At 34.3% G+C, this 26254-nt stretch overlaps 2 protein-coding genes across 2 annotated transcripts; one reads left to right on the top strand and one right to left on the bottom strand.

Moving 5' to 3' along the window:
* Window positions 1-1298: 1298 nt before the first annotated feature.
* Window positions 1299-10293, bottom strand: LOC134259510 (bile salt-activated lipase-like). The gene is made up of 3 exons (XM_062742094.1): window positions 10180-10293; window positions 2166-3658; window positions 1299-1743 (listed from the first exon to the last, which is right to left on the bottom strand). The coding sequence occupies exons 1-3, from the start codon at window positions 10186-10188 to the stop codon at window positions 1509-1511; spliced, it is 1737 nt and encodes a 578-aa protein (XP_062598078.1). The 5' UTR covers window positions 10189-10293; the 3' UTR covers window positions 1299-1508.
* A 1712-nt stretch (window positions 10294-12005) lies between these two features.
* LOC134259504 (uncharacterized) lies at window positions 12006-25475 on the top strand. The gene is made up of 7 exons (XM_062742082.1): window positions 12006-12011; window positions 12142-13685; window positions 13932-14127; window positions 17131-18659; window positions 19462-19657; window positions 23566-25112; window positions 25268-25475. The coding sequence occupies exons 1-7, from the start codon at window positions 12006-12008 to the stop codon at window positions 25467-25469; spliced, it is 5220 nt and encodes a 1739-aa protein (XP_062598066.1). The 3' UTR covers window positions 25470-25475.
* Window positions 25476-26254: the final 779 nt, after the last annotated feature.

The raw sequence follows: 26254 nt of genomic DNA, 5'->3' as shown, positions 1-26254 counted from the left end.
ACCTACACAGTTGAACTTACAATAAACCGTTTCTGAATGGTAAATTGAAAAGAAATATTTTAATTAATATAACATTTTTCCCATAAAGTTGGATTTTGCATTATGCCATTGATAAAATATTTTGAATAATACTTTTTTCTTTTGCCCCGAACGAAGATTGAAAAATTTTGTTATTCTTCCATGTGTAATTTTGGTTTTTTAAATGTTCTAGCAAATGGCTCGGGGAATATTCATAAACTTGAAAAGGACGAGAATCACATATTTTGTGATTTCGACATTTTGAATTATTGAAATTGTCATATTTATGACGCGAGTTGAAGAAATTTGAACCCTTCTTTGTTATTTCAAGTAACTTTTCAAACTTTTTAAAGCTTTTCAATATCCTTGCATTGTGTTCTTGTGCAGAGAATTCAGAAGAGTTTGTAAAAAGTTTTATCTTGTTCTTTCGGGATAAAGCAGCATTACTGTCACATGACCATTGTATTTTGTAGAATACTGAGCTAATTACATATACATTATTGTGTTAAGGCCAGTAGGAATTATATTTAAAGCATTGATTTGTAACTATCGAAAAATGAAAGTTTCAAGCTTAACACGCTTTATCAAGTTGAAAACATTTTTGAACCACATCTTGGTTCACCGAGTGAGATAATGGGCCTGTCGATGAGTTACTGGACTTCCATGACATTTTATACGCCACACTGTCAGCAGGATCAGCTACATGTACATCTAGTTTTTTTCACTTTATATTTTACTGATTCCTTTGATGACGGCATGTGCGAAACATGATTATATGTATATGTATTTGATATCTAGAATTATAATAATTATTTGTCATAAGATTTCCTCTGCTTCCAATTTAATTGCAATGGGATGGACAAGTTGATTCTACATTATAAAAAAATATATTAACTTATTTGTTTGCCTTTTCTAATTGACAAGGTATTCTGTCATATTTTTGCAAGATTGAATTTCTAATTTTTTTTTTCAGATGCTTCATCATTTTTTGTTTGAAATTATATCATATAATAATATATGTAAAAAGAGATAAAACGGTGATATTATTTTTAACTAGACTATATTTTCATTAGAAAAGGTTTGAATTTGCTCACTCTTCCATGGCACCTGATCCCAATTCTGCTGTTTTGGAGGTCCGTGTTTGCTTTCCTCTTATTTAGTATTGTTTTAAGGACTTTTGATCTTGAATACAATTCTTTATCTCCATTCTCAAAAGAGTATTGACAATTCAAAAAGAATGACAAATGTCTTCGTACATTTTTAATTTAACCAAGAGGCAATAAAGGTATGTATTGTCTTGAAGATTTGTGAAAAACAAAAATCAAACTTCTGTAGAGAAAAATGCTTTCATTGACAATGTCGTTTCATATGAAATATATTTTGCAGAAAAAATTAACCAACAATAGGAAATACATGTACAGTTTTGTTTCTTTGGAAGTTGTACATTTTCAAATTTACAGTCAGTGTTACAATAAACAAGCTACGGAACTTTACAGAAACAATTTTAAAGCATAAAGAAACACGACCAAACTAAAATTGATACCCGATTGCGTATATCTTCCTCCTGACGTTACAAATTCATAAGCGTTAATCGTGTTCCACAGTTTGACAAAGTCCTTTCTGTAATGGTTTCCATTCGTCCTATTCCCTATACTCAGTTGTTTGTATGATTCTGTGCTTCTAAGATATGGTAACCAGTCTGTCTTATCAGGACCATTTGGATTTCTGATGAAAAAAAATGATAAGTTGACATAGTAAACTATTGCTACTAAATCATGATATATTCTCACTGATTAAAAAAAAACTTCTCATCTGTTTTGCTTTTGATCTTGATCCCGGGAAGGATCCCGGGAAGGATATTTTTCTCGTTACACAAAGTATTGAAAAGATCACAATGAGTTTGAATTGCATCTTTCATGATATTTTATTTTTTTCTTTCTGTGACCGTTTGTGAAACATTTAAACAACCTACTTGTATCTTAAACATAAAAAAAAAATGCATTATTTTAGATTATTTTTAGCTACGGAGATTTGAATAATGAGTAGGAGAGATCAACTTTGAATTGGTACATTTTTGTTATATAAATATTGAATGCATTATCGTGTTTCAAATGAATAATCATCCTTCGACACAATAATTTTCTTACCCTGATTTTGCAAAATTTGTCCAGTACTTAATGAGTTGTGTTGCGAAAGTTTTCTGAATAGCAGATAGTGTAAAATTGGTAACTGTCATATTTCTAGCATCAAAGAAAAATATCAGTTCTGTTGCATGTCCCGCCCCATGAAACCATAAAGGCAAATTTGGATAAAACAACTGTACGTCCTCCGAAAATATGAACTGATATGTGTAGGAGGACTTGCTTGAGGCATGGGACTGTAAAAGGTTCACAGCTGGTGCAATAAACACAAAATCCGTCAAAAAATGAACAGCATTCAAACTCTGAGTAGTTCTGTCTTCACTTGCATATTCTTGACATAGTAGATCAGAAATAGACGAACTATTTTTATAGTAAGTCTGAGCAATTTTGGATATTAATCCATCACAAAGAAATCGTTTTGGAATTCCGTCTGACATATTGAAATTAAATTGTTTTTCGAAAGCTTTACCTAAGGGAACCACATATGCCCCTTCCATATCACAGTTTCCAACTATCAAGTCAATAGATTTAAAGAACTGAAATTCTTTCGAAGACTTATCTTCAATTAATTCCATAGGAGTTCTTTGTAGTAAGTCGCCATCTATTACTGGAGTAAATACAATTTCGGAAAAGACGTCAATGCCAAGATTTGCAGAAAATTCATCAGTTTTGTTAACAATGACACCGGCGTCCAGATTTCGCAAACATCGCAAGAACATCGATTGGTCTTGATCGTTACAACCAGAGTTCTTTCCTATCAGACGTCCAACAGTAGATGATTTTTTTATTGCAGCTAATGCGTTGGCTGCGCCGCTTTGAATGATTGCTCGATGGAAAAGACCCTTATTACGGGGTATAAGCATCTGAAAATTGACGGAAAATCCCCCAGCTGATTCCCCAAATATTGTTATTTTAGACAGATCGCCTCCATAATCATCTATGTTGTTTTTGATCCATTTTAAAGCTAATATCTGATCCCACAATCCCACATTTTCAATGACGCCAGAGTTTTGCAAAGATGGAAATCCAAACATGCCCAGACGGTAATTTATTGTTACAACAATAACATTACCAAGGGTGGCTATCCTAGAACCATCGTATGAAATACCCGATCCAGTCATATATCCCCCGCCATGAATATAAACCATAACACTTCTCCTCACATCTTTAGTTACATTATACGGAACATATATATTCAGCTGGAGACAGTCTTCCGATAAGTTATTGTCATATATACTAGCGCCGATATATGACTGCATGCAAGCAGGTCCAAGTTTAGTGGCGTCAAAAGTTCTGTTCCATGAACCATATGCTTCAGGTTTGAGAAAACGTTGGCTTCCAACTGGTGCTTTGCCGAAAGGAATTCCTGTGAATCTGAAGATTTTACCCCCATTTGTAGAAACAACTAAGCCGGTAATATTTCCAAGCCTTGTTACAATTGTATAGTTTTGGTACCCTGAGACTAGAGAAACTGTCGTAAGGAATGAGACTATGTATGACTGAAAAAAAAAAAAACAATTGATAAAATTCATGTTACGAATTTTCTCCCATGACCAAAATAACCCACAGATTGGATCACCCCAATTTATGTCCTGAATATTTAATCTATGTATCGTAAATTTATTTGTAGATATCATGGGAATATTACCAATCATCGTATGTCATTAATGTATGCTTTATAATTCATTGTATATGTTTATTTCATGGATATCCTTTCGTTGTAATGTACAAATCCGAATTTCCTCCATATACCAGCCCAATCGTAATAGCAAATGGCCGTCTGGCATTGTTATTCGATCAAGGTACCCAAATCCATCTTGGCATCGTTACCAAAACAATTCCCAAACATCAGATCATCCTTTTTCCCGCATTTGTAATGATAAAGCCTTTACTTGATGCAAAAAATGTTTGTGTTACAATACAAACGTCGCGCGAATACTGGCGGTACCGCTGGTTATTCGCACGTGAACTAATTCGGCCCTAGTGATGAAAAGGTATATAAAGAAGGCACTTTGGACTTTTTCTTCAGTCTGGGACGTTGGTCAGACTCATTAACATCTGACCAGCTCAGAGAATCCCAACTCCTTAGAAGTGGGTAAAATCTGTTATTTCCTATCTAGCTTGTAACACGAGCTTTGATTGGTTACAAAGTCGGGTGTAAATATCCGTGCACCCGACTTGAGCCGGGTGTAAATAAAACGTGACGTGCATACATTCTCTATGATAGTTATCTAATCGATAGATTGAGACACACTCTGATGTTTACAAAGCATTTTTATGGGTATAAAGGAAATAACCCATTACCAATATTTGGTAACCGCCCCGGCAGATCCATACCCAATTGATATTGGGTAAATAAACCCAATCTGCCACGCCCGGCAGATCCATACCCAATTGATTCATTGATGCCAATCCCGGCAGATCCATACCCAATTGATTCATTGTTTATAAATTCATTTGGGTAACCCGGTAGAGCCGGATACCTTTTTGCCGAAGGGTGTATGGAATAAAACCCGGGGTAAATCCCCGTACACCCTTGATTGAACCTGGATAACTAATAATGCCCCCATATTGGGTAAATAAACCCAATCTGCCACGCCCGGCAGATCCATACCCAATTGATTCATTGATGCCAATCCCGGCAGATCCATACCCAATTGATTCATTGTTTATAAATTCATTTGGGTAACCCGGTAGAGCCGGATACCTTTTTATTGTCGGGTAACCCATAATTTATTATTGCCTAATTGCCAATTATCTTATTGTTATTTGTTATTCATTGTTTGCACCATAATAAATTTTATAAATTTGCAACCTGACTTTTCATTTAGAGTAAAAGGGTAAAATTCAGAAACAGGAGACCCACAATAATTTATTTTCATTGTAACAAACCCTGGAACAGGCGGAAACGTTACAATTTGGTGTCAGAAGTGGGATCTTTTATATCTTGTTTTTGTTTACCCTAAGAAAAAAACAAAACCATTTCTTAATATTTTTGTAAATTTTTATTACTTCAAATTTTTCTTTTGGATACAAATTTTGTACAATGGAGGCGGATGAAAGTTTTGAAATTACTTTTAAACCGCACCCAATTTCACCCAATGTTCATGTTAATTCTCATGACCGCCCGGATATCCCAAATCACCATTCCATGCCGGCATCAAATTCAATGCTACATGTACCTGCAAGAGATAATCAACTTGATGTTATTCTCTCAATGTTACATGATATGAAATCCAAATTTGAACAAGATAGTCAAGAAATGAGAATGAAATTTCAGCATGTTGAAAAACAAAATGAAATCATGCAAAGGGATAATGCTGAACTTAGAAAATTATATAGTGACAGGGGAGACAATCATCACAGTCCCAGTGCCCCGTCACATACAACCCAATCCAAAACCAACAATGTAAATGAGTCCAATTGTCCCTACATTGTCTCATTTAGGTCCAAAGATTGCCCCCGGTCCATTTCCATGAATGACCATCCAATAAATGAGTTTTCAACTCCTCAAGAAAACAGAACCCATTACCCAGTGTCTGTTAAATCCAACGCACCCGTAAAGTTAAAAGATTTTGATGGGTCAGAGGATTTAAATGATTTCCTGGCCCATTTTGAAATTCTAGTAACCTTGCATGGCTGGGACTATAGAACAAAATCCCTCTACTTAGCCAGCAGCCTTGCAGGTAGTGCCAGAGCTTTGCTCACTGAGTTAAATGAAACCCAAAGAACAGATTACAAGTGTTTAGTGGATATTTTAAACAGACGATTTGGTTCTGTAGAAAGAGCGGAACTTTTTAGAGCCCAACTTAAAACTCGGGTTAAGGGAAACAATGAAACCATATCTGAACTGGCCCAATCCATTAAGAAATTAACCCGCCAGGCCTACCCAACTACCGATCAAAGTGTGCTAAGTATCTTAGCCCTAGAACAATTCATAGATGCCCTACCTGACCCTGATATCCGTCTCCGATTAAGAGAGGCAAGGCCCAAAGACATAAATGAAGCTGAAATTTTGGCCATTCGGTTGGAAACTTATAGATTGGCAGACGCCCAAAGAAATAAAACTGTCCATGCCATTAACCAAACAGAACCCATTCAAAGCTTGCATGATGACCTTAAATCTCTTACCCAAGAAATCAGAGCTCTAGTAAGAAATTGTCAAATGCCTACCCAAAATATGGCAGAAACCCCATATGCACATTATCATGTATATGAAAACTCATACCAAACCCCCTATCAGAATTATTCCAATATGGGTTCATATGAAAACTCAGTCAATCCCGACTATCAAATCAATAGACCAACAAATTATGGACCAAGACCCCAGGTTTCACCCTACCAAGGAAATTCTAACAATTGGAAAAATTTCCCCAAGAACCCAAGTCAAAATCAATTCCGACCTCAAAACCAGGGAAACTACCCTGCGTCGAATTCGGGGGTCGGAAGTCGACAGGTTCAAGGGGCAGGCCCCAACACTTGCCATTAAATATGGCTCAACCTCTCTCACTAAAGCCCAAACCAAATATTGAAAATAAAACAGAATTTGAATCCGAGAAAGATATCCCTTTTTGTACTGAACCTATCCCCAAAGAAATTTTAGTGAGAGATATAAACGGGGGAAATGATGGAATTTATGTTATTGGAAAAATTGGAAATAAAGAAACAAATGTACTAGTTGATACTGGTGTTAGTGTGACTATTGTCAGTACCCAATTCTTTGAAAATTTAGATACTATGGAAAAGCCCCAAATTACCCCAGTGTCTATCAAACTTACATCTGCAAGTGGTGATGCAATCCCAGTTAAGGGAGAATGCCCAATCAAAATATCCCTAGAAAATTTTCATGTTACCCATAAAGTACTTGTGGCCGATATACAAAACCCATGCATATTGGGACTAGATTTTATGACTCAGAATTCATGTGACCTTTTTGTAAAACAGATGAAACTAAAGATACAGGGTCTAGACATTCCCTGCTTTAGTAAATCTTGTGTAAAAATTGTGTCTTGTGGCAAGATAAGTCTTGCTGAGGATATTGGAAATCCTCCCCATTGTGATTATGTTGCTCCTACAAAGGTAGATAACCCTTTATTTATGGATGAGGTTGGAATAAAAGAACCTAACCAGAGTTTTGTTGAGAAATGTGAATTGATGATTCCCCAAACCCCTGTAACTGTAGACAAAGAAGTCACAGTTTGTCACATGAATATGAAAGATGAAAGTAGCAAACTATATGAGAATACCATAAGTGCCACAGTCAAATGTGATGATAAAATACTAGACGTATTGGAAGACTCAGTCAATACCAATACCATTAATGCTCTTAGCCAAGAGCTCAACCCCCAATATCCAGACCACTTGCAATGTATTAATGTTCAGAAAATCCCCAAAGAAATTATGAATGAACCAAAGCAAGAGTTCCATTTGAATGAAAATTGCCATGAAGCTTTCGACAAACTCCAAAGAGCCCTAACAAGTTCCCCGAACTTATCCTACCCCAACAATGAAAAATTACGAAATGGTGTTGGAAAATCATATGTGTCATACCCATCACTTAACCTAGACATGATGATCCCTAGTTCATACCTTGCCGTGAGGAAGCCTTCCAAACCGTATGATGTACTTCCGGACATTGATCCTGGACATTTCGCAATGACGCTGGATTCGTAATACACGGACGTGCACTGAACCTTTTGGATATTTCAAAGGACTATATCGTATAACTTTGTGAACCGTATAATAATTGTGAATATTTGTTGTGTGGATCGAGATCTGTGTGTCTCCATCGTGACTTTTCTATTTCAATGGATCCAGGATTGGTAAGAAGCGATGAACTGTGATGAACAAAAACATTTTGGTAAAAGTAGATGTATTGATAATTGATGAACTGTTACTCATATTATTGTTATTCATAACTATGATTCATAACTATTGACCACATTGTTATTATTGCTATGTATGTATTTTTGTGGCCCCTGATTATGTTTATTCATATTGCAAATGTTACTTTTCATGACAATATTCCCATGAAATACAGTCCCAAAATTGAGATTTGATTCGGGACGAATGTTTTCATGGAGGGGGAGCTCTGTTACGAATTTTCCCCCATGACCAAAATAACCCACAGATTGGATCACCCCAATTTATGTCCTGAATATTTAATCTAGGTATCGTAAATTTATTTGTAGATATCATGGGAATATTACCAATCATCATATGTCATTAATGTATGCTTTATAATTCATTGTATATGTTTATTTCATGGATATCCTTTCGTTGTAATGTACAAACCCGATTTTCCTCCATATACCAGCCCAATCGTAATAGCAAATGGCCGTCTGGCATTGTTATTCGATCAAGGTACCCAAATCCATCTTGGCATCGTTACCAAAACAATTCCCAAACATCAGATCATCCTTTTTCCCGCATTTGTAATGATAAAGCCTTTACTTGATGCAAAAGTTGTTTGTGTTACCATACAAACGTCGCGCGAATACTGGCAGTACCGCTGGTTATTCGCACGTGAACTAATTCGGCACTAGTGATGAAAGGGTATATAAAGAAGGCACTTTGGACTTTTTCTTCAGTCTGGGACGTTGGTCAGACTCATTAACATCTGACCAGCTCAGAGAATCCCAACTCCCCAGAAGTGGGTAAAATCTGATGCCCCCATATTGGGTAAATAAACCCAATCTGCCACGCCCGGCAGATCCATACCCAATTGATTCATTGATGCCAATCCCGGCAGATCCATACCCAATTGATTCATTGTTTATAAATTCATTTGGGTAACCCGGTAGAGCCGGATACCTTTTTATTGTCGGGTAACCCATAATTTATTATTGCCTAATTGCCAATTATCTTATTGTTATTTGTTATTCATTGTTTGCACCATAATAAATTTTATAAATTTGCAACCTGACTTTTCATTTAGAGTAAAAGGGTAAAATTCAGAAACAGGAGACCCACAATAACTTATTTTCATTGTAACAAACCCTGGAACAGGCGGAAATGTTACATTCATTTAAAAAGTAACAATTTATAATAATGAAGTCTGATTAAAAAACCAGTATTTTTACGTCCAAGAAAAAAAGATTCTACGTGAGAACTGTCAATCAGTGTTTCACATGCACATCTTGTTTTTAATTACTTAAATAAAGGAAAGGAACATAAAAACTTTTTCGTGATAATGTCGAACGCTCTATCTACACTTTTGTCCTTCCCTTTGTAATATTTTATTGTACAGACGATGTCATTGCCGAAATAAACATTTATTTATTCCCAAATTACAATCGCGTGAAGGCCGGTTTGCTCCCTCATAAGAAATGTTGGTGAGCATCAACTTGTTCATAAAATATTAAAATATAAAGTTTTGACCGTGATAAAAACTACGGATATTTTTATCTGTAAAATGGGACTTTCTCGAATAACTTGTGTCCAAGGCTAAGAACCCTAAGACTAATAGACAAGGTATTGTCAAATATGAGTGAGACAGTTTCCCACCATCGACATCGAGCTAGCTGAAACAGTATTTGGTCTGGAGCATAGCATATCTTGTAGTTAGATAATATGTAAAGTATGAATTTAGCTATAGGTTTCTCCGAAACAAAAATTAAGTGTCAGAAGTTAGACTAAATGCATTCAGTTGAAAGAAAAAACTTTACTGTGAGAAAAATTTTATTTAAATACCTGGGAGGGGGGATTTTTTTTTTTCTTCTTTTAAAAACCGCTTTAATTTCATTGAGATACGGTCGGAAAAACAGATCATATGTCAAGCAAATAATCTAAAATTTGATTAAATTTGATGCCTCAGTCAACTAATAAGCAAAATTAATACTTATATCCTTAGAGTTAAAACATTTGTATAAGGTTACCATTACAAATACCGAGGAAGTCCATGTATGTATGAAAGTACGAATGAATGTAAACATTGAACAATTAATGAATTATTCATGACAAAGATTAAGTTCAGAATTTAGTTTTTCATGCATAATAAAAAAAAATTCTTTGTACTTACAAATGACATTTTGTCGGACCAGTTTTATCTTTAGTATGGCTTCTTGAACGAGTTGCTGTACGTCTTTTTCTCTGTATCAGTGAAAAAAATGATTACACCACACCAGTGAAATAAGGTTATCTTCTCTAACATTTTCCAGTTTGACCTTGGCATAATATTTACATGTTGTATAAATAAAATTAGACAGAGAGGAGACAACTCAAATTAAAACAATTGGTATTCAAATAGGGAAAAATAGTTGAATTACTACTATGATAATTATCTTAAAATTTTTTTTTAGACAATTGCAAGGTTGGATAATTATGTTGCCTGTTTCTCTAATAGAATAGAGATTTTCAAGCGAAATCAGTTTAGTGTAATATATTATTTAATATTTAAATAATTTTGTCCCCAAGAGTTCTCCAGACGGTCTTGGGTAATCTATATGACACTTCACATATATATAAAATCATATAGCTGCCATGGAAACTCATTAAAAGTCATTCTTTCTTATTTTTTTATTCAATTATTTTGAAAATTGAAACTGTTATTTTTTTGAATTACATTGTGTGAGAAAATGGAATAGGTTGCAGACGGCATTTGTTTGTTGACTTTGTTCGTATGAATGAATGAATAGAATGACTGATTGTCTCCTGTAGACTTCTGTGCTTACTTTGTGTTTTTATATTAGTGGACTTTTGCGAGTAGCGCTGACTTTTACAGCTGACAGCTTACTTTTACACCAGAACAATGTACGGAGGCTCTTTTAAGATATAAATATTTAGCTCAACATATGATTCAACTAAAATAAGGATTATTTCAATGCATAAATCAGTTGTCCTTAGAGAAAACGACAACCACCCTTCCCGCAACTCCCGGCCTTCACATGTTACTACCCTTAACAACATTAGGGGCACTAGTCTGAGAAAGGTTGTCAATTTTGAACCTCCGGACATGATACTGGTTAAAATGTCAAGTAATAGTAATTTCCATTTTAATGTGGATACGATATATCCACATTAGCTTAAGATAAAAGATATGTCTCCGAGAAAAACATGCAAAATGGTCCAGTAGCAAGATTTCCAATTGCCTTCAAATTTTGCAAGCTAAATCTAGCGTGCATGAATAGAAATCAGACAAATTTTTATTGTGCTAATCATACCAGTATTAGTTATAGGACCTGTTACTAAAAATAGCTCTTATGCAACAAAATCTCAGGTCATATTTTATAGTTTTTAGTCATACTTGGAGAAGTCACGATTGTGTTGGTAATTTAAAATCCAAAGCAACCAAAACTGATAAAGAGGTTTTGGAAAAATTAGTGTCGTGAAAACTGTTGTCATCGCAAATAAATGTTGTTTGAATTTAATTTCTTACGCTTAAAATATATTTTCATGCATATTATTAAAATGTAAACCCATTTACCCAACATTCCGGGAGTCAAAATTTCAAAAATATATGTCAGTGCTACAGAAATATTCTGATATTTTAATTTTGGACAGCCTTTGAAAATGGCGTTTGCCTCTGCTTATTACCTTATATTGCTCCGTTCCGGTCATTACAAGGAAAACGGAGGGAGGTCAGATTGGGATGACATATGCTATTGTTCGCATTGACCAAGTTTCTAGTTTGCTAACGTTGCAAGTTCTCAGAGAATTTATAATTTTTTTCCCGATATTTGTTTACAGTCTGTTTAATTTGACATACTGAATACGAAGATAAAACTATATCCTTCTATCTTGTTATGCAACGTTGACAGACATTTATACTTCAGAAGAATAACTGATGATAAGTCACATATCTAAGTGACCACTCTTTCTTAACTAAATAACTGATATTCAACGATAATGGAGGTGAGGAATTTGTAACCTTTCTCTTCGGAAAAATCATTTTCATCATAATTTCTTTGAAATTTAAAACCGGGTCCCGTGATAGTGAAAACCGTTCTTTGCATATTTCAAATACATTTTAATTTTTTTGCAGATAACAGCATTTTGGAGTGTGAAATTTCTCTTTTTCTCTTATTTGGTGCATATTTCGCAAAGTGCAGAGGAAACTGGAGATGATTTTCACGCACAAACACGGCTTGGTGCTATTGTAGGAAAACGTTTCAAATCGTATAATAATCAGGGAACATTATACAAATTTTTAAACATTCCATTTGCAAAAGCTCCTGTCAACCATTTAAGATTTGCAAAACCAATACCCTATGGTGCATGGTCCGGAACTCTCAATGCCACAAACGTTGGCCCTGCCTGTTACCAGACAGTCACAGATTTAGCTAAAAACTTTAAATTTTCAGAAGATTGTCTTCAGCTGAATATTTATGTCCCAAACAATTTCAATCCCTCTAACAAGAAAAGCGTAATGGTTTGGATTCACGGAGGAGGATATTTAATGGGATCAGGATTATCCTACGATGGCGGCTTCTTGGCCTTAAACGGTGACGTCATCGTTGTAACAATAAATTATCGCCTTGGGATTTTTGGATTTCTGGCGTCAGGCGATTATAGAGCGAAGGGGAATATGGGATTATGGGATCAGATTCTTGCTCTTAATTGGGTACGATATAATATCCACGACTATGGCGGAAATCCCAGGGATGTCACGATATTCGGGGAATCAGCGGGGGGATTCAGTGTTTCATTATTGGCATTGATTCCTAACAACAGGGGACTATTTCATAGGGTGATCATGGAAAGTGGGGTTGCTAGTTCACAATTTGCTACAGTAAACGCCTCTTTGTCTACAATAAAAACTGCAGAGAAGGTAGGCTGTGTGTATGATACTTTGTCGACCAGTGATGCCGCTTTTCTGCGATGCTTAAGAAATATAGACCCAATGAAATTAGTGAATGCCACTGATGAGTTTATTACTGACTTAGGGCTCCGAGGAATCTCGCAAACGATATTCGCCCCCACAATTGATGGAGAGTTATTTAGAAGAGAACCCGCACTTCTTTTACAAGACAAGAGTTCCTCAGAATTCACCTTTTTCCAGTCTCTGGATGTTATGATAGGAAACTGTGAAAATGAAGGCTCTGTAATAGTTGGAGCATTTCCTTTCCTACAAGACGAGCTACCTTTTAATATAAGCAATGGTGTTCCACCAGCGGAAATGTGTAAAGTGTTTCTACCCAACTTATTAAACGAAAAGATGAAGTCTAATACCCAAGTCTTTAAGGATGTTTGTGACATGTACACCGTAAAGGAGAATGACGAAGCAGAGCAAGGGCGACAATTTTTAAGTCTCATTAGTGACTATCTCTTCCTTAATCCGTCCACTTCAACGTTGCTAAAACACTCCAACAATGTCCAAGCGTCTTCTACTTATCAATATGTTTTTTTTGATGAACTTTCATTCATGCTTCCAAATGCTCCTTCGTGGTATCGAGGCTCTGCTCACGCCACAGAACTTATTTACTTGTTCTACTATGAACAGTTAGTGTCACGTGTTAAATATCCCAAGGGCGCCGAAATATTAGTAAATCAAATGAGGTCTTATTGGACTAATTTTGCCAAAACAGGGTAGGTGTAAGTCTAATTGTTGAAGAATATGCAAGAAATGATCACATAGAAACGCACTCTAAAGTCTGGTTTGAATATGACGCACTGTGTCTTAAAGACTTTTTATAAATTTTACATTTAACAGCTCATCAATTTGTAACTATCTTTGGAAATAGATATACACGTTTTTTAATCGATTTGTAGCTGCGGGTATAATCGCTGGGTGATTTTACAATGTATAATATTTTCTGTTTTATATTTTTTCAGAAATCCAAATGGCCCTGGACTTCCAGTTTGGTTGCCCTATGATCGTAATTCTAGTCATCCTTACATGAGCTTCAGGTCCCTTAATACTGGGATGGGGCTGGATTACAGAAAAGACTACATGGAATTCTGGATGAACAAGATCCCAGCAATGTTATCTGAGCCTGATTGTGATCAAAATAGCTGTGCTCTACCTGTTGTTGGATAGAAATTTTTTAAGGACGTACAAATCTGAGCTTTTGAGCGGATTTTGGTCCTGTCCTTTATTCATAAAATTCTGCATCATTTTCAGTTCTAACATTAAATCTGAATTCTACAATGCAAATTGAACAATTTTCAATGAAATAACCGCGATAAAATTCCATTGAAGTAGAAACTATATTTTTATGGCGGAAAGTTTTTTTTTTAGAAGAAAACGATCAGTTTTTTTCCCTTTTGAACTATAACAAAACTGTTAATTCTAGATTATTATTTTTCCATATTGGTTGCACAAAGCTGATTTTTGCAGTGAAATGTGTTATGTTGGTTCTGAAATATCTATTAAATTATTTTTTATGAATTCTTTCAAAGAAGGTTGACAAATACAGTAAATATATTCTGAAAATCGGGGAGAAGGTTGAGCCAATCTTAACAATAAAATGAAACTTTTTTAGAAATATCTGAAACTTTAATTCATATTTTACCCCCTATTTTGATGTTCTTTTCTAAATTTTTAAGATGACTTTGACCTACTTGTTTAAATTCAAGAAAGTTTAAGACTTAAAATAAGTTCTTTCTTTAGACAAATAATTGATTATGCGAAGCAATTTTCTTTTTCTTATACACAGTTTTAAAGTGTCTTTTTTCAAATAGACTTAGAGTTCATTTTGCTTCATGCTTTAATTGGATAAAATTATTGGAGGGAAAACGTCGAAGATGTAATTTTTAATTAAGACAAAAATTTCGGTGCAAAAAGGTCCTATTAAATGTAATATAGCGCCAAAAGAAGAATATATTGATTTGAATTTCAATTAAGCTATGTAGAAACTAAATATATACCTGGCAGAAAAAGTTTAAGACTTTAAATATCAGGATATAACGTCATTAAATATAAATATGTTTATTTGATAGTTATTTGAATTTTTTTTGCACAAAATATTTATAAGCAGGACCTTATGTGGAGAAGGAATGAACCAAATAAATAAGGCATATACGGATATGCGAAAATTTTAAAATTCACTTATTAAATGATGTAAAACTTTTAATCAGAGATCGGATTTCTTCTTCCTAATTGTAATATTGTTTGGCTTGATAAATGAATATATAAATTCATTTTATGAACCCCTTACATATTTTTAACCAGCCTTTAAAGAGATATCAAATGAAATTAAAAATACTGGGTTCTAGTGGACTACTGATATGTTTCATTACAGTATTTTGATTTAGTTTTATTTAGCTTGAATTTTTTTATCACACACTGTAGCGATAATACATATAATTGGAGACATAAAATAATATGTAGATATCAGAGGAGTACTCATATATACGAGGGCTCGTCAATTAATTATGTCCTCTATTTTCGGAAAGAAAAATCCTTTTCACTGCTTTTCTCCAAGTGATTTCTTTTAAATAATGTGCTTTAACTAAGACACGTATCAAATCATTTGTTTTAAAATTTAGCTGTGAATTGTTCATTGTCGGCTGTAGTTACGAGGGGTTATCAAAAAGCTCGTTGAGTTTGAACTCCAACAAACAAAATATGCTGGTATAATCAAGCGAGAATCTGTCTGTATGTACAGATTCCTTTAATTCATATGCATTGAAATCAGCTGTTCATGACGTTGTTATATCCATATCATCATATAAACAAGACAGATTTTGGTTTTTACTTAATTCCAGGGAATATCATCAAGATGAGTGTAACGATACTGAAGGAGCAGAAATTGAGAAATAATGACCTTGTCGGACGTCATGAAACTAAACGGTGACAGTGCCGAGTTATCATATGATGTCTTTTATATCTTATAATAATTTGTCATTTTATCAACGTATCAAGCTTAAACTTTTAATACTTCTTAAACTTTTGTTTGTTGTTTAATGTAAAATTTTGTAAAGGCAGACTACAAAGTATCAATTTTATTCCTTATTGATGCCATTTTCACAAAGTGCAGGTTAAACTTTTTGATAACCCCTCGTAGTAAAACATCTAGATATGAATGAGATGCTACAGAATCTGTGATGTTTTTTACCTAGGGTTTATTGATATATGATATATCGATTCGACATTAAGCAGAATTTATTCAAGGACCTATACATGAGGAAAAAAACCTCTTTTTAGACGGGGTCACGTGACCCCGTCTATTAGTTTAACGTCAGAGGCCTCAAAACGGAAGCCGTGGTGATAACATATGATTTAAATCTACGCTATATCAAAGAGTGCAGAAATTAATTTGATCAAAATATATTAAACTTTCCGTATCAAACTGAAGAAATTGATATGAACTTTTTTCTAAGTTCAAACTAAAAAAGCATTTTAAAAATTTAAAAATAAAAATATTAATTGTAAATCACAGTAGTAAACAAAGTACTCTCCTGCGTATATTATTACGTCTGCGTATGCATCATCCATTGTTTACTTCCGGAAAAATTTTGATTCGTACCCGGTGAAATTCGGACAGTTCAAAAAGGTTTCTAGACAAGGCAATTATTGAAATTTCTACTTCAAATCAAATGAAAAACGTGAATTTTTATTCTTCACAGTTTTGTTTTAGTATGTCAATAAAAAGATAAATTGTTATCAAAACTCGTTTTAAAAATAACATTTGTGAAATCTAGCATGAAGATTATTTTGACCCCGTCTTTCAGTACTGTCTCAGTACTTTGATTTTCTTTCAGCGATCTACATTTAAAATCTTCTCCGTCATTTAAGTCTCACTGGTTCTTTTCTTTTCTAATTAAACGAGGAGATAAAATTTTCCCCGTTTATGCCGATATTTAATCTTGGCAAACATTTGTACTATGGGAAAACCCTGATAATAACTCACATACATGAAGTAAAGGGACTCCTCACTCTCTTCTCTCTGCTACACAACAACTGAGGTAAGAAAATAAACTCTCTTCTCTTTAGAACTCTTACTTAAAAGAAATTCAATTTAAATTTAAGTTGTGGAGTAAAATTACTTTTGAATTTAAAAAGATGCATTTGAAACTCTAATTTTTGCAGATGGCACTGTTATTGGGATATAAATTCCTTCTTTTTTCCTTAATGATGCCATTTTCACAAAGTGCAGATGAAACTGGAAATGATTTCCATGCACAAACACGGCTTGGAACAATCGTTGGAAAACGTTTTAATTCGTATGAAAATCAAGGAACGGTATATAAATTTCTAAATATTCCATTTGCAAAAGCCCCAGTTGGCCATTTAAGGTTTTCAAAACCATTACCTTATGGTGCCTGGTCCGGAACTCTCAATGCAACCAATTTTGGTCCTTCGTGTTACCAAAATGACAAACGATTCAAATTGTCAGAGGATTGTCTTCAGCTTAATATTTATGTTCCGAACGATTTCAATCCATCTAATAGGAAAAGCGTTATGGTTTGGATTCATGGTGGAGGGTATATAATCGGGTCAGGGATACCTTATGATGGTAGCTTTTTGGCATTGAAAGGTGACGTTATTGTTGTAACCATTAATTACCGATTAGGTATTTTCGGATTTCTTGCATCAAATGATTACAGAGCAAAAGGGAATATGGGATTATGGGATCAGATTCTTGCTCTTAATTGGGTACGTTATAATATCCATGACTATGGTGGAAATCCTAGGGATGTAACAATTTTTGGGGAATCAGCAGGGGGAACCAGTGTTTCTCTTTTGGCCTTAATTCCTAACAACAGAGGATTATTTCATAGGGTGATTATTGAAAGTGGAGTTGCTACCTCAACATTTGCAACAACAAACGCATCATTGTCTACGATACGAATAGCAAAGAAGGTGGGTTGTGTTAATAATGAGCTGTTTTCAAATGATATCACCTCTCTGCGATGCCTTAGAAATGTGGACCCAATGACATTGGTAAATGCAACCAGTGAGTTTACCTCCGAATTAGGACTTTTGGAACTATCATTTCCACCTTTTGCTCCAGTAGTTGATGGAGAGTTGTTGAGAAGAGAACCCGCACTTCTTTTACAAGATAAGAGCTCATCAGAGTTCACTTTCTTCCAGTCTCTGGATGTAATGATCGGTAACTGTGGAACAGAAGGCTCTGTTTTACTTAATATCTTCCAAGCCCTACAAAACGACCTGAAGTTCAATATAAGCATCGGTATTCCTACGAGGGTAATGTGTAACACAATTCTGCCTAATATATTAAGCAAAAATATAATCTCGAATGACATGGTTTTCAAAACTGTGTGTGAAAAATACACAGTAAAAGAGGATGTGGCAGAGCAAGGACGTCAACTTTTAGATCTCGTAGGTGATTATGTATTTATCAAACCGTCCATTTCAACGTTGCTTGACCATTCCAACAACATCCAAGGAACCTCTACTTACCAGTATATGTTTTTTGATGAAAATTCGTTTCTAGTTTCCAAAGCTCCTTCGTGGTATCGTGGTTCAGCCCATGGCACAGAAATATCATACCTTTTCTTCTATGAACAATTTTCCACAGGCATGGAATTTTCGGAAGGTGCCGAGATTTTAGTAAATCAAATGAGATCATATTGGACAAATTTTGCCAAAACTGGGTAAGAGCAAAAGTTTTATCAATATTTCTATCTTGCTTACATGAAAATTGATTAAAACTTGTTAAGTTTATTTAATCAGTATCATAACAAAAATCGCATAAAAATAGATAGGTAACAGATATTGGTGTTTTGAGGGGAAAGGTAGTAGGGGATGTTTACGTGCTTGCATAGAATAAAGAATAGTTAGGGGTGCTGGGTGAACTTCTCACCCGATAGATGCGGTGAGGATGTTTGTATAAGTGGATTGAAACTTGATTATCGCCAAGGCCTTTTTGATTATGGAAAAGGGACAGCAAATCGTACGTAACAGGCCAAAGGTCAGCCATGTATAAATTATCCAGAAAAAAGAAGTCATTTTGCATTTATAAAATCATGGATTGCAAGAACTGTTCCGTTTGATATATCCTCTCACTTGCATAGCCAAAGACATCGGGATATGAACAAATGCATGATCGGCCCAATCAATGTCATCCAGGACACTTTCATCCTCAAACTTTGGTGTTTGAGGTCTTAACGGTTTTAAGACTGGAGTCCAGAATGAGATTAACCCGGTTATGATATCAGTATAGAAATACGCCCATTGACGGGCAATTTTGAAATAATTGTATAGATCGTAAATCGGTTCCTGTAAGTAAGATTCAAAATCGAATAATCATCTTCATATTTTTTCCTTAGAAAATAAAGAGGGTGCATTTCGAAGCAAATTCTTATTATGATGTGTTGTAAATTCGTAGAATATAGTGTGCAAAGATATGAGCATATTTGAACTCATCAGCATAATTTTTTTACTGTATATTTCCAGAAACCCCAACGGTCCTGGACTGCCGGTTTGGTTACCTTATGATCGTAATTCAAGTCATCCTTACATGAGCTTGAGGTCCCTGAACACTGGGATGGGGCTAGATTACAGAAAAGACTATATGGAGTTCTGGATGAACAAGATCCCAACAATATTATCTAATTGTGATCAAAATAGCTGTGCTTTACCTGTTGTTGGATAGACACTTTTATAATAGTATTACTTTATAGTAAAATACACTGTATGTTTATTTTATTTAAATTATTTTATACTACTTACTTGTTATTCAATCTTGAACATTTTGATATAGTAGATAGAAGGGAGATTGTAAAATATTTAATTTCCTTATTTTTATGTTTTGAAAACATAAATTATAGTGTGTTTTAGTTTTTAAATTGTAATCAGAAAACATAATAAATACATCATTACAATCAAATCATTGGCATCATTGAAGATCTTCACAATCACATCACAAAAAAGACAATCATACCTATATTTATTTATATAGTTTTTGGAACTCGAACTATCTTCTACACATTGTTTACAATTTGTCCCCAATTCTGGAAAATAATTCTGAAAACTTCTAAAAAATTCTTTTTTTGAATTGAATAATTAATGCAATGAAAATTATATCATTTGAATCATTAACAAGCGAGACGTGTGATCATTTGCTTGCTCATGTACATGTACGAGGGGTATTAGAAAAGTTCGCGGACAAGTTCTATTGTGAGCCCGCTATTTCCACGAAACCGGTCAAACTTTTCAGATATAATCTTGAGCTTTTTTCCAATAAATATACAAGAATTTGGTGCTCTCCGGTGATTATTGAAAAATATACGGCATTTTTATTTTGATAAATCTTGCCTCACGGAGCATGCTACATTTTGGCACGTTTATATCACAAAGACTCTTTATTAAAACTAAAAATTGCACAATTGTGGTGCCAAGAGATTCATGATATTTTACCTGCCGCTAAAGTATGCAGGAAACGTCACTGGGAGAAATTTTGAACTAAATTGGAGGGTATATGACTGTTTTATAGCCGTTTATAAATGATCAACGCGTAAAAACATAGCCAAAAATTGGAACGTTATTGAGCGTCATGGAGCACTGCACTACGTAAAAATTATGTATGCAGACAGGAAAATGTCTAAAAATAGATTAAAATGTTCAAGATGCTGCCGAGAATATCCTACACATACAAAGAACAAGTTTTCAAATGGTTGTAGCTTCATAAGAATGGAAGGAGTAACATTTTGAATGATTAACTCCATCGATACTTCAATACCCCCCTATCGCATGGACGTTGTGTTGCACCTTCATGGTTTTGCATAGTTTCCATACCTGATCGATTGATTGCATAGATTTTTTTATTTTTTAAGATCTCAATACTATCCGAAACAGTACAAAAGACATTATAGTAGAAAAGTAATATGTCTTGATATAGATAATCAATTTTAAAGTATAAAAAAGATAAGAAAACTCTGAAGAAATAAAAGATTTATAGAACTGCTTCAAAGCTTAAAGAGTTGAAATCTGGTTCTCACGTCGCTTATGTCAAGTGATTGCTCCGTGAATCCCATAACCCCATAGTAAAAATAGTTGTAAAATTTTAAGATTTTATTATATGGACCTGATTTTTTACATACCAATAAACAAAATGTAGGAATTCATTCAGTCATAGGTCATACTTCACAGTACACAATAGATTTTCTGTAATTCAATGTGTCCGCGAACTTTTCTAACAACCCTCGTACATGTACATGTAAAGTTGTAAGTAACATATGTCATATTCATTTGAAATTTTAACATTAAAAAAATGTCAGATACGTATTAAGAGTAATGTTAAAACTTGCTTAGGGGGCATTATAAATAGAAAAAAAATCTTACTTGAAAAAAATCTTTGACTGACCTCAACTAAAAGTGGAGAAATATCCAAAAGTTAAATACTGGGGGTTGGGTTGGCCCAATAATCCGAAAAGGGACAATCCTTTCAATGAGAGAGAGAGAGAGAGAAAGAGATAGAGAGAGAGTCTATATGATACAGTGAAAATTGTCTAATCCGACACCTGAATAATCCGACACACTGTGAATTGCGACGTTAAATTTCTTTCACATTTTAGTATTTTCTTTGTTTCTAACACTGTGCAATCTGACACCCTGTTTATTCCGACACAAAATTTGTCTCCCAGTGGTGCATGTCGGATTAGACAGGTTTCACTGTAGTTGTTGAATACAAACACTTGTATTAGCTTTTAGGAAATGTTAATACGTCGCTTACTTTTAACCGTTCACGGTAGCTCAGTCAGTAGTGCACTCGCTTCGTGATCTGAAGGTCGTGAGCTCAAAACTGGACCATGCATAACTGACATAAATCGATATGAAATGGGTAGCAAGGATTCCTTTGCCAAGCGTTCGGCACTTTAAAGTGAAAGTTGCGGGTCCTTCGGATGAGACCTTAAATAGGCCTTTCAACTAATTTTTCAATTGCACATATGGTAAAAAACATTTCATAGATAGATTTCTAGGTACATGAAATTTTCAAAAAATACGATAACTTATGCAAACCTTTAATTAAATGATTAAAAAGTTTAATAATTTATAATTGACTTGTACGATGTTGTGTTTTAAGGACAGGCAACTCAGGTGTGAAAAATGACAAACTAAGTGCCGATTTATGAGTTGTCGTTTATATGAATGACATATAGGCTGCTTCAGCATTGGTATTGTTATGTACACAAAAGGGTAACCGGTTCCTTACAATGTTTTGTACACAAAAATGTTGACCAAACGAAGGAGAATGTCTTCAGTCTACCTGAAATACAAGGTCAAATGAATGGGGAACAGACTATGTTCAACATTTTTAACTCTCTTTGACGATTGTTATGAGGAAGAAAATATAATGTTATGTTTTTTGTGTGCGCGTTTTTGCGCTTCCTATATAAACATATATATTTTTACAAGTAAATGCAACAATTAATTTTCTTTTTTGTGTTACTAAGCACGAAGAAGAACGACCGAGTATAAAAATTAAATTAGGTTAGAACTAAAAAGGAGGATAGACTTCACTTTGTATTTTAATTAAAAATTTTACTTTTATGTTATTAAACGGTCTCCGCAGCTATATAGTAAATAAGTTTAACATTAGTGCTAAATTTTAAAACCACTGGATTCTACTGATAGCAAAGAAACACTTGGGAAATGCTAAAAACTGACTTGTGTATAAACAGTTCGATACCTCGGACCTGCTCTAAACATCGTTCATAACAGCGAACCCTAGCGGAATTGAAAGGCCTACCTTAAATACTGAGGTCCAGTGTCACGGTAGGCGTTGGCAAAATCAAGATCCCTCACTGCTCAATAGCCATCGTCCCGAGTAAAGGTCAAAATCTGAAGCCCTCCATGGTATATGGTGACGCTTTTATATGAGTGTAAATCTGGAATGGGACGTAAAACAACATTTAATTAATCAATCAATCTTCCTTTAGAATTTTAGAAATGTGTTTTGCATGCTCTTCGTTTCTTTAAATGAATAGTTCGTAGTTCTATTTTTGACCACAGGCGCTTGTGTTTTTGACCTACTCAGATCTAACATCCTTGGTATGTGCTGTATATCTTATCTTACGAAATTTCATTTGATTGTTACAAAACGTCAGCGTATTTTGGTCAATGTTCTATATTGTAACTGACTATATATTATGAAAGCACCTGTCGAGAATCATATTTTATCATCGTTACGAAGATAACACTTCTCTAAATGGTACGTATTTATCATTACGTTATGTTTATCTTCAACAGTATAAACTTCTTTTGTTCCATCTAATTTTTTTTTCAAAATGGTAATAGTTATATGATCAAATTTATTATTGATATTAACGACACATTGTTAGCTAGAAAAGTCATAGCAGAATGTTTTGAGTGAATTTGGTCATTGATAATCCATTTTTATAATGTTTTTTTTTTGGAATAAAAATGTTTATCAAAGAAGACAAAAGACACACATGCATACTCACAATACAAAATTTATAGACATGTATAAATTCTAAATTAATATAATTATATACCGCTACTTTATATTCCTAATTTTACCAATTTTCTTTTATCAAGATGGGAAGCACAGGCTCCCTCATGTACGTCTTTACGATATTACTCGTATCATCACAGTGCATTTTTCACATCAAAGCTGAGCAAAGTGAAATTGAAATCCAAACAAGACTTGGAAGTGTAATAGGAGTACGACACAATGATTTCATGAATAAGGGGATAATCTATAAATTTCTCAATATACCATATGGCAAAGCTCCGATTGGTCATTTACGGTTTCAAAAACCTCAGCAATTTGGAGCTTGGTCAGAAACCCTTAATGCAACAAGGCTAGGCGCTGTTTGTTATCAGTCACAAAACCAGTCAACAACATTTCCGAGATTTACTGAAGATTGTCTCAAGTTAAACATTTATGTCCCCAATAATATAAATTCTTCTAATAACAAATCAGTTATGGTCTGGATTCATGGTGGTGCATTTATGGTCGGTTCCGGTGGCATGTATGATGGAAGTATGCTTTCTTTAGTAGGAGATGTAATTGTAGTGACAATAAATTATCGACTGGGAATATTTGGATTCTTTGCTTCAAGAAATAACAAGGCAAAGGGGAATGCCGGACTTTGGGACCAGAAAATGGCTCTAAACTGGGTGAGATACAATATTAAAGATTATGGCGGGAATCCCGATGACGTCACAATTTTTGGAGAATCAGCAGGAGGATCCAGTGTGGCCTTACAATCTTTAATACCAAGCAACAGAGGGCTTTTTCACCGAGTAATTGCTCAAAGTGGGACTGCCAATTCTTACCTTGCAGTATCCAATGCTACTTTGTCTTCTATTGCAATTGGCAAGAAAGTTGGTTGCGCTTACAATTACCACTCAGGAAATGATCAAAGCTTTATTGAATGTCTTAGAGCTGTAGATGCAAGTGTTCTTGTGAAAGCAATGAATTTAGTCTGGATGGACTTAGGATTGAACGCTCTTGTAAAACTTCCTTTTTCGCCGACAGTTGATGGTGAACTCATTCGTAAGGATCCAGTTCATTTACTGACCGACAAGTCGTCACCAGAATTCAATTTTTTTCAGTCACTGGACACGATGATTGGAATTTGTGATAATGACGGTTCCCTGGCGATTAGCTTCTTACCATTTTATCAATCAAAATTAAACTTTAATATCAGTGAAGGTGTACCAACTAGTGAGATGTGTAATACTATACTACCTGTATTTTCAAAGTCATTATTCAACAACAGTAGCGATGTTTCTAATGCGATCTGCAAGAAGTACTCGGCGGTAAATAATATTGAGGAACAAGGTCGGGCCTTTTTACACATGTACGGTGACATTACATTTATTGCCCCTGCAGCACTTGCTTTAGAATATCATGCAAACAGTATTCAGGGAACATCAACATATCAATACGTCTTTTCCGATGAACTACCTTCAATACTTCCCACCGCACCTTCGTGGTATCGTGGTTCTGCGCATGCGACTGATGTCTTTTATTTGTTTTTGTATGAGCAAGTTAAAAATGTAACTAAATGGCCAAGTGGAGCAGATATACTAGTAAACCAGATGAGACAATATTGGGCCAACTTCGCAAAGACTGGGTAAAGTGATTTCTATATTTGTATTATTAATATATTTATTTAAAGTAAACTTTCAATATCTAAAAAAAAATTAAATTATTAAAATCAGAAATTAAAGAAAATTTATATTTAATACAATGACGTTGAGATGATATTGCTTCTTTTGTATTTTCAAGAAACCCTAACGGACGCAGTTTGCCACATTGGGACCCCTTCGACGAGAGCGCTTTACGTCCATACATGAACCTCCAATCTTTGATGACCTCTATGGGGACAAATTATCGGAAAACCTATATTGATTTTTGGAATAATGGTTTGTCTAACATAATGCAAAATGGATGTAACCTTAAAAGTTGCGTTATGCCAGTGGTTGGCTAAATTTTGAAGAGTTTTCTCTTTTATTTCCACAAAAGTTGTTGAATCATCAGAAAATGAATTATCCTCTTTGTATCTACTGTATTTTTGTTCATGCAAATATTACTTTTCTAAATTTGAAAAAAGAATCTTTTGAAAAAGTTAAGAGAAAAATGATTTACATCTCATTACATAAAATTTTATACATTTATATCCCCTTTACCATTACTTTTTGCCATGTCATATTTATTCAATATCTTTGATCGCAATTCATCACTATTCATAACTATTAGCAAAATGTGTCTGATTTGTAAAAGTGCATTCTATTTAAAGAAAAAGGTGATTTTTTTTACTGTCATTTACGCAATTCTCATTGTTGACAGAACAAAAACTGTGTTTATTCTTTTTTCATGCATATCAAACTGAAATCATAATAGTAAGACAGTTGAAGTCAAACATTAGAAGAATGTAATTTTTAAAAATATAATATTAGGGAAAATTATCAAATCTTCAATATGTATTAAGGAAAAGAGAATAGAAAAAAAACATTTCCTATGATTTTTTTAAAATTGAAAATTGATCAACAAATATATTGTCAGTTAATAAACTATAGGTATCTATGTATTAAGAGAAGAATCCATGACTTTTATACTTTTGCTATACATGTGTATGTGAGTCTTCCTTTTCCCTGACAATTATTATACAATACATAGTGTCAACAACTTGCACTATGATTGCAAGATATTACAAATCACATTGATATCTAAGTCTAGTTTCAATAAAATCCCATTTCTCAAAAAACTAGATTT

The sequence above is a fragment of the Saccostrea cucullata genome, unplaced genomic scaffold, assembly GCF_032062105.1.
Source record: "Saccostrea cucullata isolate Sc308-1 unplaced genomic scaffold, CSIRO_AGI_Scuc_v1 ctg1650, whole genome shotgun sequence".
NCBI classification, from domain to species: Eukaryota; Metazoa; Mollusca; class Bivalvia; order Ostreida; family Ostreidae; genus Saccostrea; species Saccostrea cuccullata.
This window is presented reverse-complemented; position numbering and strand designations above follow the sequence as displayed.